The following is an 18,393-nucleotide window of genomic DNA, read 5'->3' on the forward strand; positions in this document are numbered from 1 at the left end:
ACAGAAATTTGCGTGTACATTTTATTTAAATGCTCTGGGGTGTAGTACCACCAGTATAATATTTTAAAGCCATTTTCAGAAAGAAATTGAGCTACTGATGGCTTTAATAAGTACCTGAATCCCTGCTTCCAAGTGTCCAGGGTAAAGGTTTGTGTAATGCCTCCTCCCATTGACATGTATAACAAAGTTGGGAGTTAGTGTATAATAATAAAGCTAAGTACAGCAGAGACACACTACCTCTTCCTTCCCTGTCCCATAGAACTCATTCTAATGCTGATTCTACTAAGCCCAATTCCTCCTGTGCTCTCCTGTGAATGAAATCTCGCATCAGCCAATAGTGAAAGAGTTCTCTTCCTTCCAATCCATATTCCTCCCGTTATTCATCCCATCATCCCAAAATTGTGCAAGAGTATTTAAGCCATTGGAAATCCATCTTCTATAAACTGGATCACTAGATCCAGAGGGAAATCCAGGGGCACACCGGAGAGCTGTCTGTAAATAATACGATAAACAAAAAAAAAAGTTTCGAATAGAATACCATGTGCTCAAGGGGTGACTAATCCCCATTGGTACACTTTGAATAATTTATTTGTTACATTTGTAGCCCACATTTTCCCACCTATTTGTAGGCTCAATGTGGCTTACATAGTACCGGAGAGGCCTTTGAAGGCTCCAGTGTGAACAAATACAGGGTGATGTTGTGGTAAGATCAAGTTCATGTGGCACAGCCACATTAGGGAATCGGAGAATGGAAGAGTTGTGTTATGTCCATTATGTGCTTTAGTTTGGTTGTGTTGCAGAGATAGCGAATGATACATACCTGTAGCAGGTGTTCTCCGAGGACAGCAGGCTGATTGTTCTCACGACTGGGTTGATGTCCATGGCAGCCCCCACCAACCGGAACAAAACTTTGCGGGCGGTCCCGCACGCAGGGCACGACCACCGTGCATGCGCGGCCGTCTTCCCGACCGTGCGCGACCGTTCCCGCTCAGTTGAATGACAAGCAAAATGAGTAAAAACGCAACACCAAAGGGGAGGAGGGAGGGTAGGTGAGAACAATCAGCCTGCTGTCCTCGGAGAACACCTGCTACAGGTATGTATCATTCGCTTTCTCCAAGGACAAGCAGGCTGCTTGTTCTCACGCCTGGGGTATCCCTAGCTCTCAGGCTAACTCAAAACAAGAACCCAGGTCAATTGAACCTCGCAACGGCGAGGGCATAACAGAAATTGACCTACGAAGAACAACTAACTGAGAGTGCAGCCTGACCAGAATAAATTCGGGTCCTGGAGGGTGGAGTTGGATTTAAACCCCAAACAGATTCTGCAGCACCGACTGCCCAAACCGACTGTCGCGTCGGGTATCCTGCTGGAGGCAGTAATGTGATGTGAATGTGTGGACAGATGACCACGTCGCAGCCTTGCAAATCTCTTCAATAGTGGCTGACTTCAAGTGAGCCACCGACGCTGCCATGGCTCTGACACTATGAGCCGTGACATGACCCTCAAGAGTCAGCCCAGCCTGGGCGTAAGTGAAGGAAATGCAATCTGCTAGCCAATTGGATATGGTGCGTTTCCCGACAGCGACCCCTTTCCTATTGGGGTCGAAAGAAACAAACAATTGGGCGGACTGTCTGTTGGGCTGTGTCCGCTCCAAATAGAAGGCCAACGCTCGCTTGCAGTCCAATGTGTGCAACTGATGTTCAGCAGGGCGGGTATGCGGTCTGGGAAAGAATGTTGGCAAGACAATTGATTGGTTAAGATGGAACTCCGACACCACCTTTGGCAAGAACTTAGGGTGAGTGCGGAGCACTACTCTGTTATGATGAAATTTAGTATACGGAGCATGAGCTACCAGGGCTTGAAGCTCACTGACCCTACGAGCTGAAGTAACTGCCACCAAGAAAATGACCTTCCAGGTCAAGTACTTCAGATGGCATGAATTCAGTGGCTCAAAAGGAGGTTTCATCAGCTGGGTGAGGACGACGTTGAGATCCCATGACACTGCAGGAGGCTTGCCAGGGGGCTTTGACAAAAGCAAGCCTCTCATGAATCGAACGACTAAAGGCTCTCCAGAGATGGCTTTACCCTCTACACGAAGATGGTAAGCACTAATCGCACTAAGGTGATTCCTTACTGAGTTGGTCTTGAGGCCAGACTCTGATAAGTACAGAAGGTATTCAAGCAGGTTCTGTGCAGGACAAGAACGAGGTTCTAGGGCCTTGCTCTCACACCAAACGACAAACCTCCACTTGAAAAAGTAACTCTTTTTAGTGGAATCCTTCCTAGAGGCAAGATACGGGAGACACCCTCAGACAGACCCAACGAAGCGAAGTCTACGCCCTCAACATCCAGGCCGTGAGAGCCAGAGACTGAAGGTTGGGATGCAGAAGTGCTCCGTCGTTCTGCGAAATGAGGGTCGGAAAACACTCCAATCTCCACGGTTCTTCAGAGGACATCTCCAGAAGTAGAGGGAACCAGATCTGACGGGGCCAAAAAGGTGCTATCAGAATCATGGTGCCGTGGTCTTGCTTGAGCTTCAGTAAGGTCTTCCCCACCAAAGGTATGGGAGGATAAGCATACAGGAGGCCGGTCCCCCAATGGAGGAGAAAGGCATCCGACGCTAGTCTGCCGTGTGCCTGTAGTCTGGAACAGAACAGAGGCAGCTTGTGGTTGGTCTGAGAGGCGAAAAGGTCCACCGAGGGAGTGCCCCACTCTCAGAAGATCTTGCGTACCACTCTGGAATGGAGCGACCACTCGTGCAGTTGCATGACTCTGCTCAGTCTGTCGGCCAGACTGTTGTTTACACCTGCCAGGTATGTGGCTCGGAGAAGCATGCCGAACTGGCAAGCCTAACGCCACATCCCAACGGCTTCCTGACACAGGGGGCGAGATCCGGTGCCCCCCTGCTTGTTGATGTAATACATTGCAACCTGATTGTCTGTCCGAATTTGGATAATTTGACAGGACAGCCGATCTCTGAAAGCCTTCAGTGCGTTCCAGACCGCTCGGAGCTCCAGGAGGTTGATCTGAAGATCTTTTTCCTGGTGGGACCACAGTCCCTGGGTGTGAAGCCCATCGACATGAGCTCCCCACCCCAGGCGAGATGCATCCGTCGTTAGCACTTTCGTGGGCTGTGGAATTTGAAATGGGCGTCCCAGGGTCAAATTGGTCCGAATGGTCCACCAGTGCAGTGAAGTGCGGCAACTGATGGAGAGGCGGATGACATCTTCTAGATTCCCGGTGGCCTGGCACCACTGGGAAGCTAGGGTCCATTGAGCAGATCTCATGTGAAGACGAGCCATGGGAGTCACATGAACTGTAGAGGCCATATGACCTAGGAGTCTCAACATCTGCCGAGCTGTGACCTGCTGAGACGCTCTGGTCTGGGAAGCGAGGGACAGGAGGTTGTGGGCCCTCGCTTCGGGAAGAAAGGCCTGAGCCGTCTGAGAATTCAGCAGAGCTCCTATGAATTCCAGAGATTGGACTGGCTGGAGATGGGACTTTGGGTAATTTATCACAAACCCCAGCAGCTCCAGGAGGTGAATAGTGCACTGCATGGACCGGAGAGTTCCTGTCTCCGAGGTGTTCTTGACCTGCCAATTGTCGAGATATGGGAACACGTGCACTCCCAGCTTGCGTAGATACGCCGCGACCACCACGAGGCACTTCGTAAACACCCATGGGGCAGAGGCGAGCCCAAAGGGCAGCACACAATACTGAAAGTGCCGTGTGCCCAGGCGGAATCTGAGATACTGTCTGTGAGCTGGCAGTATCGGGATGTGAGTGTATGCGTCCTTTAAATCCAGGGAACATAGCCAATCATTTTTCTGAATCATTGGCAGAAGGGTGCCCAAGGAAAGCATCCTGAACTTCTCTTTGACCAGGTATTTGTTCAGGCCTCTCAGGTCTAGGATGGGGCGCATTCCCCCTGTTTTCTTTTCCACAAGGAAGTACCTGGAATAGAATCCCTGCCCTTCCTGCCCGGGTGGCACGGGCTCGACCGCACTGGCGCTGAGAAGGGCGGAGAGTTCCTCTGCAAGTACCTGCTTGTGCTGGGAGCTGAAGGATTGAGCTCCCGGAGGACAATTTGGTGGAGGGGAGGCCAAATTCAGGGCGTATCCGCACCGCACTATTTGAAGAACCCACTGGTCGGAGGTTATGAGAGGCCACCTTTGGTGAAAAAGTTTTAACCTCCCCCCGACTGGCAGATCGTCCGCACGGACACTTTGATGGCGGCTATGTTCCCATAGATCCAGTCAAAAACCCGTCCCCGGTTTTTGCTGTGGAGGCGCCGGGGGCTGCTTAGGCGCACGCTGTTGACGGGAACGAGCGCGCTGGGACTGTCCCTGTGCCTGAGGAGGCCTTCAGGCCGGCTGGGTGTACCTACACTTGTTGTAGGCGTAGGGCGCAGCCTGCCTGGCCCGGGAAAAACGTCCACCTGCTGAGGTGAATGCTGAAGGTGCCCAGTGGGAGAGTTTGTCGAGGGCGGTTTCCCGCTGATGTAGTTGGTCCACCAACTGCTCGACCTTCTCACCAAAAATATTATCCCCCCGGCAAGGGACATCGGCCAGCCTCTGCTGGGTGCGGTTGTCCAGGTCAGAGGCACGCAGCCATGAGAGCCTGCGCATCACTATACCTTGGGCCGCAGCACGAGATGCCACATCACAGGTGTCATATATACCCCTGGACAGGAACTTTCTGCACGCCTTCAGCTGCCTGACCACCTCCTGAAAAGGCCTGGACTGCTCCGGGGGGAGCTTGTCGACCAGGTCCGCCAGTTGCTTCACATTATTCCGCATGTGTATGCTCGTGTAGAGCTGGTAGGACTGGATGCGGGTCACGAGCATTGAAGATTGGTAGGCCTTCCTCCCAAACGAGTCCAGAGTGCGAGACTCCCGCCCCAGGGGCACCGAGGCGGTATCCCTCGAACTCCGTGCCCTCTTGAGAGCAGAGTCCACGACCGCCGAGTCATGAGGCAATTCAGGCCGCATTAACTCTGGGTCTGAGTGGATCCTGTATTGGGACTCCGCTTTCTTGGGGATGGTGGGATTAGATAAAGGTCTCAACCAGTTCCGAAGCAGTGTCTCTTTGAAGACATTGTGCAACGGTACCGTGGAGGACTCTCTAGGTGGTGATGGATAGTCGAGGACCTCGAGCATCTCAGCCCTCGGCTCATCCACAGAGACCACGGGGAAGGGAATGCAAATCGACATATCCCTGACGAAGGAGGCAAAGGAGAGGCTCTCAGGTGGCGAGAGCTTTCTCTCTGGTGAAGAAGTGGGGTCGGAGGGAAGGCCCACAGACTCCTCTGAGGAGAAATATCTGGGGTCCTCCTCCTCCCTCCACGAGGCCTCTTCCTCGGTGTCGGACATGAGCTCCTGTAGCTCAGACCTCAACCGGGCCCGGCTCGACTTCGAGGCACCGAGTCCTTGGTGGAGGCGTCGAGCGGTGGACTCCCGCGCCGGCGGGGATGAAGCTCCCTCCATCGATGTCGACGGGGACTCCACCTGCGTGGCGGTCGAGACCGGCGCCACAAGCGGCGTCGAAGGCCTCGGCACCGGGCTAGAGCACGCCGGCGCCTCCATCAACGTCGCCGAGGCACAGTCTGGCGCATCAGCCCTTCCAGGATCCCCAGAAGGATGGCTCGGAGGCACTCGTCCAGGCCCGCTGTCGGGAAAGGCGAGGGGGCCGGTAGAGGTGTCGGTGCCGGAAGCTGTTCGGGTCCAGGAGACGGCACCGAAGTGCTGGCGCCCTGATGTGACGATACCTCTACTACAGAGGGGGACGCTCCTCCTGGCGCTGCCGCTTCCTCGGCGTCGAATCGTCTATGGAGCCGGGAGCCACATGCGCTGTGGGCGACCGAAGACGGTGCTTTTTTGTCTTTTTCCGGTGCCCATCATCGGCGCTCGGCGGTACTGAAAAGGAGGTAGATCCCCCTAGGCCTCGAGGGATCGGGTCCGACAGGATTCGGTCCCGAGGGCCCTGGGTAGAGGGAGTGAACGGGGCCGATTGCCCACACGGCCGCTCACCCCTGCCGTCTCCGGAAGACTGGCGGACCGACGGGACCTATGCTCCTGGGGTCGGTGCGGTCGGTGCCGATTTCGTGGATATCGGTACCGGTACCGAAGATCCGGCCGTCGATACTGATGCCGTCGATACCGATGCCGTCGAAGTCGACGTCGAGGGTCCGACACAAGTTCCAAAAAGACGGTCCCGTAGAACTTGCCTCGCCACCTGTGTCCATTTCCGTAAACCGAGACACAAGGTGCACGTCTTGGTATCGTGCTCCGGCCCGAGGCACTGGAGGCACCAAGCGTGAGTGTCGGTCTGCGAGATATGCCGGCCGCACCGACCACACTTCTTAAATCCACTCGGGACCTTCGAGGACATCGACGGAAAAATCGCGTCGGCGAAGTCAAAGTCGTCGATGGTGGCGGTAAAATTCACACCTCGAAAAATAAATCGACCGCGCAGCCACAAGGCCGCAACGAGACGCCCCCGCTAAAAAGACGAGGGAAAACAAAGTTCTTCTCGTTTTTTTTTTTAACCAAAAATGAAACAGAGAAGCGAAGAAAAACACAACGAAGAAAAATCTCGCGGCGAAAGCGCGATCCGGTTTCCGGGGCTGACAGAGAGAGAGAGACGAACGCGGCTCTCTCCAGCGCGGAAAAGAAAAGACTGAGCGGGAACGGTCGCGCACGGGCGGGAAGACGGCCGCGCATGCGCGGTGGGCGTGCCCTGCGTGCGGGACCGTCCGCAAAGTGTTGTTCCGGTTGGTGGGGGCTGCCGTGGACGTCAACCCAGTCGTGAGAACAAGCAGCCTGCTTGTCCTCGGAGCAGGTACGCCAAACCCTGGCGTAAGCAGTAGAAGTAGAGCGCTTCCTCGCTCTCAGCATAGTGGCGATGACCTTGTCTGAGAAACCCTTCTTCCTCAGACGCTGCCGCTCAATAGCCAAGCCGAAAGACCAAAGGGGGAGGGATCCTCCATTACCACGGGACCCTGATGCAACAGGCCCCGCTCCGCTGGCAGCTGCAGAGGGCCATCCACTGAGAGCCTGATCAAGTCCGCATACCAGAGACGTCAGGGCCAATCCGGACTCCCCAGGATTATCTGGCCTGGATGCTTTGCCACCCGGCCTAGCACCCTGTCCAACATGGGCCAAGGCGGGAACACATAGAGAAGCTCCTGTGTCGGCCACTGTTGGAGAAGAGCATCTACTCCCAGAGATCGAGGGTCCCGTCCTCTGCTGAAAAAGCTCGGCACTTGGCAATTGGCTGATGACGCCATCAGATCTAGGCTCGGCTGGCCTACAAAGGCACCAACCGAATGGCTATGAGTTCCAGGAGGTTGATAGACCACTTTGCCTCTGCAGGGGACCAGAGCCCCTGCGCTGTCCTTCCCAAGTAGTGGGCTCCCCAGCCCGTCAAAGAGGCGTCCGCCGTGACGACAACCCACTCCGGGGTCATAAGAGGCATTCCTGCGGACGGCTCGTCTGGCCTCAGCCACCAGCTGAGCACCTTGCGCACCGCCGGATCCAAGGGAAGGCGTACAGCGTAATCCTCCGAAGCTGGAGTCCATCGCTGCAGCAGAGAGAGCTGTATAGGTCTCATATAGGCCCTGGCCCAGGGCACTACTTCCGTCATGGCCGACATAGAGCCCAACAGCTGTACATAGTCCCAAGCCCGAAGAGGAGAGGCTGCTAGGAACTTGTCCACCTGAGCCTGAAGCTTGACAATCCAATTGTCTGGCAGGAACACCCTGCCCACTTGGGAGTCGAATTGAACTCCCAGATACTCCAGGGACTGAGTCGGGCGCAGCTGGCTTTTCTCCCAGTTGATGATCCACCCCAGGGAGCTCAAAAGAGCAATCACCCGGTCTGAAGCTCTGCCGCACTCTGCATAAGAGGGGGCTCGGATCCACCAGTCGTCCAGATAAGGATGGACTTGTACTCCTTTCTTGCGAAGGAAGGCCACGATGACCACCATTACTTTGGAGAAGGCCCACGGAGCAGTAGCCAACCCGAACGGGAGGGCTCTGAACTGGAAGTGTCGGCCCAGGACTGCAAAACGCAGAAAGCGTTGATGAGGAGGACAGATGGGAATATGGCAAGTAAGCTTCCTTGATGTCCAAGGATGCCAGGAACTCCCCTGCCTGCACTGCCACTATAACAGAACGGAGCATCTCCATCTGGAAGTGCCGAACTTACAAGGCCCGATTGACCCCTTTGAGGTCGAGGATAGGCCGGACAGAACCTCCTTTCTTTGGTACCTCAAAGTAAATGGAGTAACGTCCCTTGCCAAGCTGATCTTCTGGCACCGGAACGACCGCCCTCAGGCGGATCAGATTGTCCAAAGTCTGCTGCACTGCCACAGCTTTGACCGGAGACTTGCAGGGAGAGTGCACAAACCCGTCTCTTAAGGGTCGGCAGAACTCTAGCTTGTAGCCGTCTCTGATGACTTCCAGCACCCAAGCGACTGAAGTTACCCTGGTCCACTCGCCCAGAAATGAGGATAGGCGTCCTCCAATCTGCTCTGGGCCATGGACCAGCGCCCCGTCATTGGGTACGAGACCCTGGGGGAGGACCGGAGAAGGCACCTCCGGGACAGCCGTCTCTGCGAAAGGAATGCTGCTTGGGGGAGAAGTTCCTTATGAAGGAAAAGGGGGCAGAGGAGCCCGACTTGCCCGGGCGATACCGATGGGCTTCCTGAAACCGTCCATTGGAGGAACCAGGGCGGGCACCACTGGCCCGAGCCCTGACCTCCGGTAACCTCTTGCCCTTAGACGTGCCGAGATCGGTCACAATCTTGTCCAGCTCGACCCCAAAGAGCAGCTTGCCTTTAAAAGGCAACTTAGCCAGGCGAGACTTAGAGGCGTGGTCAACAGACCAATGCTTTAGCCAAATCCACCGCAGTGCAGAGACTGTCTGAGCCATACCTTTAGCCGAGGCTCTCAAGACATCAGCCGCCTCGAAGGATGACTTTAAAGCCGTCTCCAATCTTCTGTCTTGGGCGTCCTTTAGGGCCGTGCCACCTTCCACCGGCAACACCGTTTTCTTAGTCACCGCAGTGATTAAAGAATCCACGGTAGGCCAAACAAAGGCCTCCCGTTCACCTTCAGGCAGAGGATAGAGGCAGGACATAGCCCTAGCCACTTTAAGGCTCGCTTCTGGGACATCCCATTGAGCCAAAATCAAGGTGTGCATGGCTTCATGCACGTGGAAGGTTCTAGGCGGGCGCTTCGTCCCCAGCATAATGGCTGAGCCAGCAGAGGCTGAGGGAGAGACGTCCTCCGGAGAGGAAATCTTCAAGATGCTCATGGCCTGCACTAACAGGTTGGGCAAATCCTCTGAACGAAAGATCCGCGCTGCAGAGGGGTCATCCGCTCCATCCGAGCGGGAATCCGTCTCCTCCAAGGAATCCCCAAAGGACCGTTGGGAGAACTCAGATACGCTGCCCTCATCTACATCAGAGGAGACAGAGTCCTCTAGGGCCTGGAAATCCACCCGAGGGCGTTTGCTTCCGGAGGCCTCAACCCCTTTATCGGACAGGGGAGCAGGGGCAGCGTTTTGCATAAGAAAAGTCTGATGCAGCAGCAAAATGAACTCGGGGAGAAACCCCCCAGACTGTGCACTTCTGCAGCTTGGGCCACGGCCCTAGACACACCCTCAACCGGCGCTCGCAAGAGCGGGGGAGAAACATACTGCGCATTCAAAATGGCGTCCGGCGCGAAACTCCGAGAAGGAGCCACGTGGGAAAAACAGCGCTTAACTTTTGCCGCTTTCTTGCCATCGCCCAAATCAAGGGCGACCATAGCATTAACGTCTCCCAGCTCGAGGGTGGCCCAAGAAGAAGCCATCCAAGCAGAGTGGCCAGCCAAAATGGGGGGGGCGAGCAGCAGGGGATGGGTGTTTATGGCGGGAAAAACCGCCGCACCGGAGGAAGAACCGGGACACTGACAGGACTCCAAACTGACGCCCAAAAAAGGCGATTCAGGCTTTGAAACCCCCGCATCCCCGCTAGACGCGCACACGCAGTCCGGGGAGCGATTCTTCACGCCCTCGTCTTCTGACGCCATAAGCCACGTGGAGACCGAACGGGGAACCCCCTGCCCGCTACAAAAGGTAAAAATTACCTGCTTCTCACTCCAAGCTGTAACGACCTGGTGTCCCAGTGAGCAGCTGCAATAAACGCTGATATAAACGTTGAAATAAACACCCTTAAAGGACGTTCAAATTTTTTTTTTTTTTTTTAAACGGAGCCAGCGGGAGGGGGGAGAAAAGGAGGGACCTGGTACCACCAGGTTTGCACTTGCTCAAGAAGAGCCCTCAACCCCAGGTACTCAACAAAACCTAAGAATTAGGCTTGGAGACCTAGCCAGAGCTGCTGCTGTGTGTGACCACCACCTGCTGAGATAGAGAACATACTGAGGAGTTTCCGGCAGCACATGACCACATATAGGGAGGCAAAAGGATTGCTCTCTATCTCCACCTGCTGGTAGATGGACACAACCCACCAGTCTATGGATTGATCAGCATGATGATATGGAAATGGCCTTTATCTGCCGTCATGTTTCTATGAAAGGGTTAAGGCCTTGGTTGGATAAGGATTTGGCTAGTGGGGTCATCATTAGGTTGAAAAGGATCTGTGATAGTGGTGATCCTTGAGGTACTCCGCGTTCTGCTTTCCACGGTGGTGATATGTTTGAGCTTGATTTCACTTGATATGTTCTAGTGGTTAGGAAACCCTTGATCCAACTAAGTATGTGTCCGCCAATCCCGAAGTAATCTAGGAGTCTTAGTAGTATTTTATGGTTTACCATGTCAAACACACTGGACATGTCGAATTGGAGGAGAAGTATGCTTTTGCCTGTTGCTATTTCCTTTTGAATTTTGCTAGGAGGGTAATTAGTACTGTTTCAGTGCTATGGAGGGGGCAAAATCCTGATTGTGATTCATGTAATATTGTGAATTTGTTTATATAATCAGTAAGTTGTTTGGTTACCATGCTTTCCATCAGTTTGACCACCAGTGGGATTGATGCTATTGGGCGGTAGTTAGTGATTTCATTTGATTTTTTTTCTTGGGATCTTTTGGTATTGGGGTAAGTAGGATGTTGCCATTTTCCTTAGGGAAGAGACCTTGTTGGAGCATGTAGTTTAAGTGGGATGTAAGGTCTGCTATGAAGCGGTGGGGGCAGATTTCATTAGGTAGCTAGGGCAGGTATCCAATTTACAGTGAGAGTTGGAGAACATATTAATCGCCTGGGTGACTGTTTCCGCGGTGAGGAGAGCGAAGTTTGACCAGGTTCGGTCCGCTGGGTATTCACCAGGGGTTGGGTCCAAGTCAGTAATAATATTTTCAATGTCGGTGTTGTCCTGAGGTAGAATGTTACACAGGTTTGCAATTTTTTCACTGAAGTATTTAGCAAGGTTGTCTGCAGATGGGATGTCTGTATTGGTTGTGGTGACCAAGATGATGTCTAGTAGTTTGTTCACGAGTTGGTATAATTTCTTCGTGTCTTTGTAATCTGGCCCTATTTTAGTTTTATAGTATGACCTTACCCAGAGAAATATCCTCTTCTCACAGAACTTCTCAGAAAGAAAGTTAAGTGGGACCTTTCCTCTCTATGTAGTTTTGATTTTAAGGAAAATGCTTCAAACAAGCCATATGAAGCTAACACAGTAATCAGATTGCCCTTAGTAACCTTTGCAAATATTCTACTTCCTCACACCTTAATGTCTAATCCAAGTCAGTAGCAGTGCTACCTCTCCAGCAGGCAAAGAACGGAAAATAACTTTTACGACAAGTTTGAATCTTGCTACTATCTTTTTTTTTGTACCCCGCGCTTTCCCACTCATGGCAGGCTCAATGCGGCTTAGGTACTTATTTGTACCTGGGCAATGGAGGGTTAAGTGACTTGCCCAGAGTCACAAGGAGCTGCCTGTGCCTGCAGTGGGAATAATATTCTTGGCTGCTAAGTTTCTACCTCTAGAGAAAGTTTCAGTTTAAAACTATGGTGAAAAGGGTTGTACACTATGGAAACTAGTTAATAATGCCTACATTTTTCTCTGTTTCATAGAAAAGTAGAGGTGGGGTGATGTCTAAAACCCTTTGCCTACAGCAGCGTTGATTCCATGGTGGCAGTGAGTGCACAGGGAAGAGGACAGAGGAGTGACCATAAGGGGAGAAGTGTCAGAGCATGAAGAGGGGGAGAAGCTGTCCAGCCAAGTAGAACTTTGCCAGTGGTTCAGCAAATTAGAGGCAGAGATGGCAGGAGTGTGAGAGGACATTCATACTAGGCTAGAAGAGCTATAGGCAGATTTGAGTGCACTTGCAGGTTATATTGTGCAAAATAACTGGCTAGCCACTAATTTTTAAAGCGGGTTTAGCACCCATATTTGGCCGCATCAAACCCTGGAATACCTTTGGCCGGTATGAGGATAACTGGCTAAGTCTGAATATCAACTTAGCCAGTTATCTTCAAACTGGCCAAAAATAGCCTGGATATTCAACATGGGTCACCGGAAATGGCCCGGCATTGAATATCCAAGGATTAGACCCAACACTGGGAGTTAGCTGGTCTACCTTCCATGGTCTGAATACTGGCCCCATTGTATATTTTCTTTTTCCTCCCTTTTATTGGATTACTCAGTAAGCCACTTAAATGGTTCTCTAGTAGGCAGTATATCACATACGCAACTTGAAAATTGAGGAGGAAGTTGATAACAAGAGGGGGAGAGAGTAAGAGCTGCATGCATGGGAGTGGAGAAATTGAGGATGTGGAGTGTGAGAAATGAGAGAATATAAGTATGTTCCTATAAACATTAGAGGTTTAAATTTGCCAAGAATCAATCAACTTATTTAAGGAAGCCTTTTGCCTCCAAACCAAAATTGGATTTTTACAGGAAATACAACTTGTGCCCATAGATGAAACACTGGTTAGGAATAAGATGTTTCTGACCAAGTCTGCTTTTAATGGGGACGGACAAAGGATGAATGCTGTGGGGAATCACGCTGGCTCAGGACCTGGGATGTTGCAGGATCAACTCTATACACTGGTAAATATTTATGCTCCAAAGAGACATCAGGAGAATTTTTTTTAATAGGGTTCAACAGAAGTTATTAGGATTTATAGAAGGTCGGATTCATATGAGAGGTGATTTCAAAATTACACTACGCTCAAGGATAGATAATGCAGAGGGACGTGGGATGGGGATGGGTGTGCATGAAGCAAAATTGAAAAACCTCATCAGGCAGTTTATGCTAGAAGAAGTGGGGAGGTGCCTCAACCCAAGAACAAAGGGCTATTCTTATTACTTAGGGAAGCACTCCTCATACACCAGACTCATATCTAGTTGATTAATGAAGAGTTCCTCCAGCTGGTGGGTAAAGCAGGGACTGATGCCATCCAGACAGAGATCAGGCTAAGGTGACTAGGTAAGGGAATACAGTACAGGAAACTGAATGACAGGTCTGCTTAACGATAAGGGGATTCAAAAGCACATACAAAGAGAGAGTTTATCAAGTGATCAATAATGGAGGGGAGAAAGGGCCGGGTACAGTTTGGGATTGCCTGAAGGTGGTGATATATTGCCATAAAAGGCAAGAACAAGAGCAGAAGGCAGCCTGATATTATCAACCGTTAGACAACCTTTAACAAATCCTGCTTGATCTTCATGAACTATCTGAAGCATTAAGGCAGTACATTCTTTAGCTAGAACGAGATTATAAAGTAACAATGGGCTCAAATCTGACTCTGCTAGAGGAAGCAAAGTAGGAGCTCTGGGTGCTGGAAATAGAAAAAGGTCAATCAGTTGCTAAGGGCAAAATAGTGGCACAAAAGGTTTAAAAAAAAAAAAAAAAAAAAAGAGGCTGAAGACCTGGAATTGGACTTTGAAGTTTGGAGACAAGGATTAGAAAGGTCATCTGCAGCAAAAGAAGAATCAAAGCCAGAATATGAGATGTCAGGCTAGGGTACCGAGGTCTACTTGTAGGATATAACACTCCTGGGGCTCTCATAAGAAGAGCAGAGTGTGGTAAACAGGCCGGTTATGACCTTTGCGACAGTGACTGCAATTAAGGCGCTGTCCTTGGGCAAAGTGCCTGGAATAGACAGGTTCTCTATAAATTTTAAAAATATTTGCAGGGGTCCTGGCACAGCCACTAACCCCGTCTGATTCAGTGGGGCTGGTGGAATGATTGCCTTATTCAATATGGATAATGGGGACTAATGGTTATATCTAAGGAAGAGAAAGACCCTACCAATTGTGATTGTATCAACTCATTTCTCTTATGAGAGTTATGAAATCTTTGCTAAGATTCTAGAACAGGGGAGGGTAACCACAATCCTCGAGGACCACAACCCAGTTGCATTTTTAAGATTTACACAATGACTATGCATAAGATTGATTTGCATGTACTGTTTCCACTGTATCCAAACAGATCTCATGGATTGTCACTATGGAAATCTTGAAAACCTGACTGGGTTGTGGCCCTCAAGGACCATGATTGCCCACCCCTGTTCTAGCAGATAGGCTCTTAATGCCCTAGATAATTCATGAAGATCAAGCAAGATTTGTTAAAGGTTGTCTAGCGTTTGATATTAGAAAGGCATTGAATCTGACGTGGCATGTTGGCTATTGCAGACAGGGCACAATGGCTCTAGCAGCTGATGTGGAGAAAACCTTTCATAAGGTCTACTGGCCCTTATTGCTCAGGGTACTGGAGAAGATGGGCTTAGGGGACAGATTGTTGAGCTGTATATAAGCTATCTACCAGACACCTCTTGCATGTCTGCAGATACATAGAGGACACTAGCAATTTTCAGTTGGTGAGGAGGGTAGCAGGGGTGTCAGCTTTTGTTGCCCTGTTTGCTCTGGATATGGAGCTATTAGCCTAGCAAGTGCAGATAACTGACAATAAAACAGGGGTGAAAGAATTTAAAATCTCTTTTGTGGATGTTATGCTTCTTAGCTTGACAGACCCTGTTCTCTAATGTAGATTGGAACTATCTAGATTTGGATAGGTCTCGGTATTTTAAATTAACCTGACAAAATCTCAAGTGTTGACTATGAACACAAAACGAGACAGTTTTGAAATTGCAAAGGAAAATCCCATATGTTAAATTGCAAAGGAAATTCCAATATAAGTTAGCTAAATCCCATGTACACTATTTGGGGTGCATATGTCAAGTAAAAGAGAATTTTGAGGACATTTGTAACAAAGATGGTGGTAGCAGGGGTAGCCTATCAGCCATTTATGGGATGCTTATAGATAGTGAGGTCCAGAGGAAATTTAGGGAGGGATGGGTGAGGGATTTCTCACCCCTGAGGAGTGGATCATCATATTTCAAAACGTGCAACTGCTAGAGACAGGTTACAAAGCTTTTTAATAGAATGTACACTATTCTACTACAAGAACAAAAGTGAACTTTAAGGGGAGATGGGAAACATTGGAGACATTGTGAGCAAGAAGGGTCCTTTTCACATATGTGGTAAGGATGTAGTTTTATTTATACCCTATGGAACAATGTGTAAGACAATCAGAACAATAACACAGAAAGCTCTTGGTATTTCTCCCTAGTGTCCTCTATAAAACCCGATTAATACTCATCGGTAGGGTTACCATATGGCTCCAGAAAAAGGAGGACGGATTGAGCCAGCTGGGTTTACTTCCATTGCTTTCAATGGAAAGCAATGGAAGTAAAACCCGGCTGGCTCAATCCGTCCTCCTTTTTCTGGAGCCATATGGTAACCCTACTCATGGGCATGACAAGACTACTCACTATGTTCTTCCCTGCACACTTGCCAAGTTACATTACACACAGTTAGCAAAACACCATACCACCTTCAAGGACTGATGTGATTCAAAATATGTTAGATATTTCTTTTATGGTATGTATTGTTGCATACATATCAGGACCACAAGACACATGTGTTTCAATCATTTGGGGATCAGCTTCATCAATGGTGGAAATTACAAGCAGGGCAAGATTATGGACAGCGAACCAAACTCTTACTCTAATATGTACATCAGGCTGAAACACTGGACTTGGGGGGGGGAGGGGAGTATCAGACATGTTGAGAACTGTTCTTTGGAGGTTTGCTATTCTACTATACCAATAAAAAGAAAGTTCTAAAAAAATCTTAATATGAACTTGTTACATAGACTTTATAGACATTTGGAAGCTACTTTTGTAACAGGTCATCTAGGTGAGGAGGCCAAGTTGGTGACTATTTAAGCCCATTGGTAAGCCATCCAGGTGATATACATTAATTATTATATATAGCGAGATACAGAAAAGGAGAGAACAGTACAGAACTACAATCCAATGATAAGAAAAGGAAGAGTAGTAGGGTTTTTCTATTGTATATTGCAGGTCACAGAACTCCAACATCACTATCCCCAAGCAGCTAACTAGATAATGATAATTCTGGCAATTAGGAATCAAAAGCTTCATTGAAAAAATGTTTAAGGGCCACCTTAAAAGGGAGGTATGATGGGAGAATACTTCAAAGGGTGGGGCCCATTACACCACAAATGGAGTATCAAATCACATCTAGGCTTATGAGGTGGAATGAGGAAATTACTAAAATATTTTGCTGGGAGAAACAAAGTGAGCATGAAGTAGAATAGAGGATCAGATAGTGTGATATGAAAAGTGGTAGCCTGGAGTAGTAGATTTTATGGACTAATGTCAGAATTTTAGAGCATATCTGAAATGCTACAGGGTAGTCAATGCTCAGCTTTCAGGAGAGGGGTCCCATGATAATGCCTTTATAAAATTCTAACACAAAACCTGTTTGGAAGCAGGTATAAATGTACTTGGCATATTTTGTGATTCCACTTTCATGCCACCCAAACTCCTTCCTATAACCATGCTGCATATGAGTGGGTGTCTCCCTATCACAGCACCTACTGGTATACTGGGGTGATTTTATAAGACGTTTTACTTCTATATATTGGCATATGCAAATAGCCTTTTTAAAATTGTCCCAGAGGGAGTCCAAAAAGATGCCCATTTTAAGCTTCTTTTATAAAGGTAACAAATTCCTACTTGACTTTATACCAGGACCACCTCCAAATGTGTGAACATGTGGACACACATTTGCATCTGCTCTGACGGTGGTGTAAATGTGTGCATGTATTCTATGTTTATACCTGAATATTTATAAAATACGCACATACATCACAGACCTGCCTCTGCTTAAACTATGCTCCTCGGAATGCCTATGCATGCAAATGTTGAGCAATTTTATAAAAGACCTCCTACAAGCATAAAACTGGCTTGACGTATGGAAAAACCTTTATAAAAAATCACCTCCCATAAATATATATCAGAATGAAAAGTTTTGGCTCTTCTAAATATTGCTTCTATGTGCACTTTCAGACAGTCACTGCAACCAGTAAATTGATAAATGAGAAAAAAATAAATTTTCACAAATTTTTACCAAAGTAATAGCAGCATCATCCTCTGGGCCAACATATCGAAATATGATGCGATGTCTGTCCATTTCAGCAAAATACTCTTTTGCTTCTTTAGCTGTGCTTGTACCCAAACCTAAGCATTAAATAGAAAAGAGCAAAAGAATCTGTCATTCAGAGCACTATATTTTATATTTTTATTTCTTTATTGGGATGTATTAACTGCCTTTATGAAGAAAAGCACTTAAAAGAATTTTAAAGATTGCAGTTCATTAAGATAGCATTAATTTGTCTGACAAAACAGTACAGTAATAGCTCCATTATCTGGCACTTTATTATTCTGAATGTTCTGTTAACCAGCAAAATAGGACGGGAGGAGTTGAATAAGAGAGTACTGTAGCTCTCTGCTCTGTCCATTCCAAACTCTCTGACCCCTAACTTCTCTGTACCCCAGAGAGAAGGGGGAGGTTGAAGCAGCAAACCGCAGGCTCCTATATAACTGACAGTTGATTAACCAGAATGCCCTATTCTCCATGGATGCTGGATAAGGAGAAATTAGACCTTACTTGATCACTTTCTTTCCTTTAGTTTCTCCATCTGTATTTGGATGACTAGTTGATACGAGCAAAATCATACAGGAGGACATGGAGGCCAAATTCAAGTGATTCTCCTGGAGGAGTTGGGCTGGGGAGTTAACTCAGCAAAGAGCAATCTTAATCCAGCTCATAGGATAGAGTACTTGGGAGTTCTGTTCAATACCCAGCAAACGATATTTGACCAGAGGTAGGCAGGTGAAGTAATAGGATCAAATGTGGAAGATATTTTGGAAATTTAAGATGATGGCCTGGGATAACTTTTAAGTTCCATGGTGGCACAGGCACAGGCCCCCCCCCCCCCAAACCTCACTGTCCAGAACATGTCCAGCACCCCACTTGCCTACTGAAGGTTCCCAGCTTCCTCTCCTGTTACC

The 18,393-nt window shown here is 49.0% G+C and overlaps 1 protein-coding gene across 1 annotated transcript in view; it reads right to left on the bottom strand.

Annotated features, from left to right (window-relative positions):
• Positions 1-18,393, bottom strand: part of TOP2B (DNA topoisomerase II beta) — a 507,457-nt gene that overhangs the window by 257,852 nt on the left and 231,212 nt on the right. Inside the window, 1 exon segment of the mRNA XM_030205679.1 lies at positions 17,450-17,559. Within this exon segment, the coding sequence (XP_030061539.1) occupies positions 17,450-17,559 (110 nt within the window).

Source organism: Microcaecilia unicolor, chromosome 1, assembly GCF_901765095.1.
Source record: "Microcaecilia unicolor chromosome 1, aMicUni1.1, whole genome shotgun sequence".
Lineage (NCBI taxonomy): Eukaryota > Metazoa > Chordata > Amphibia > Gymnophiona > Siphonopidae > Microcaecilia > Microcaecilia unicolor.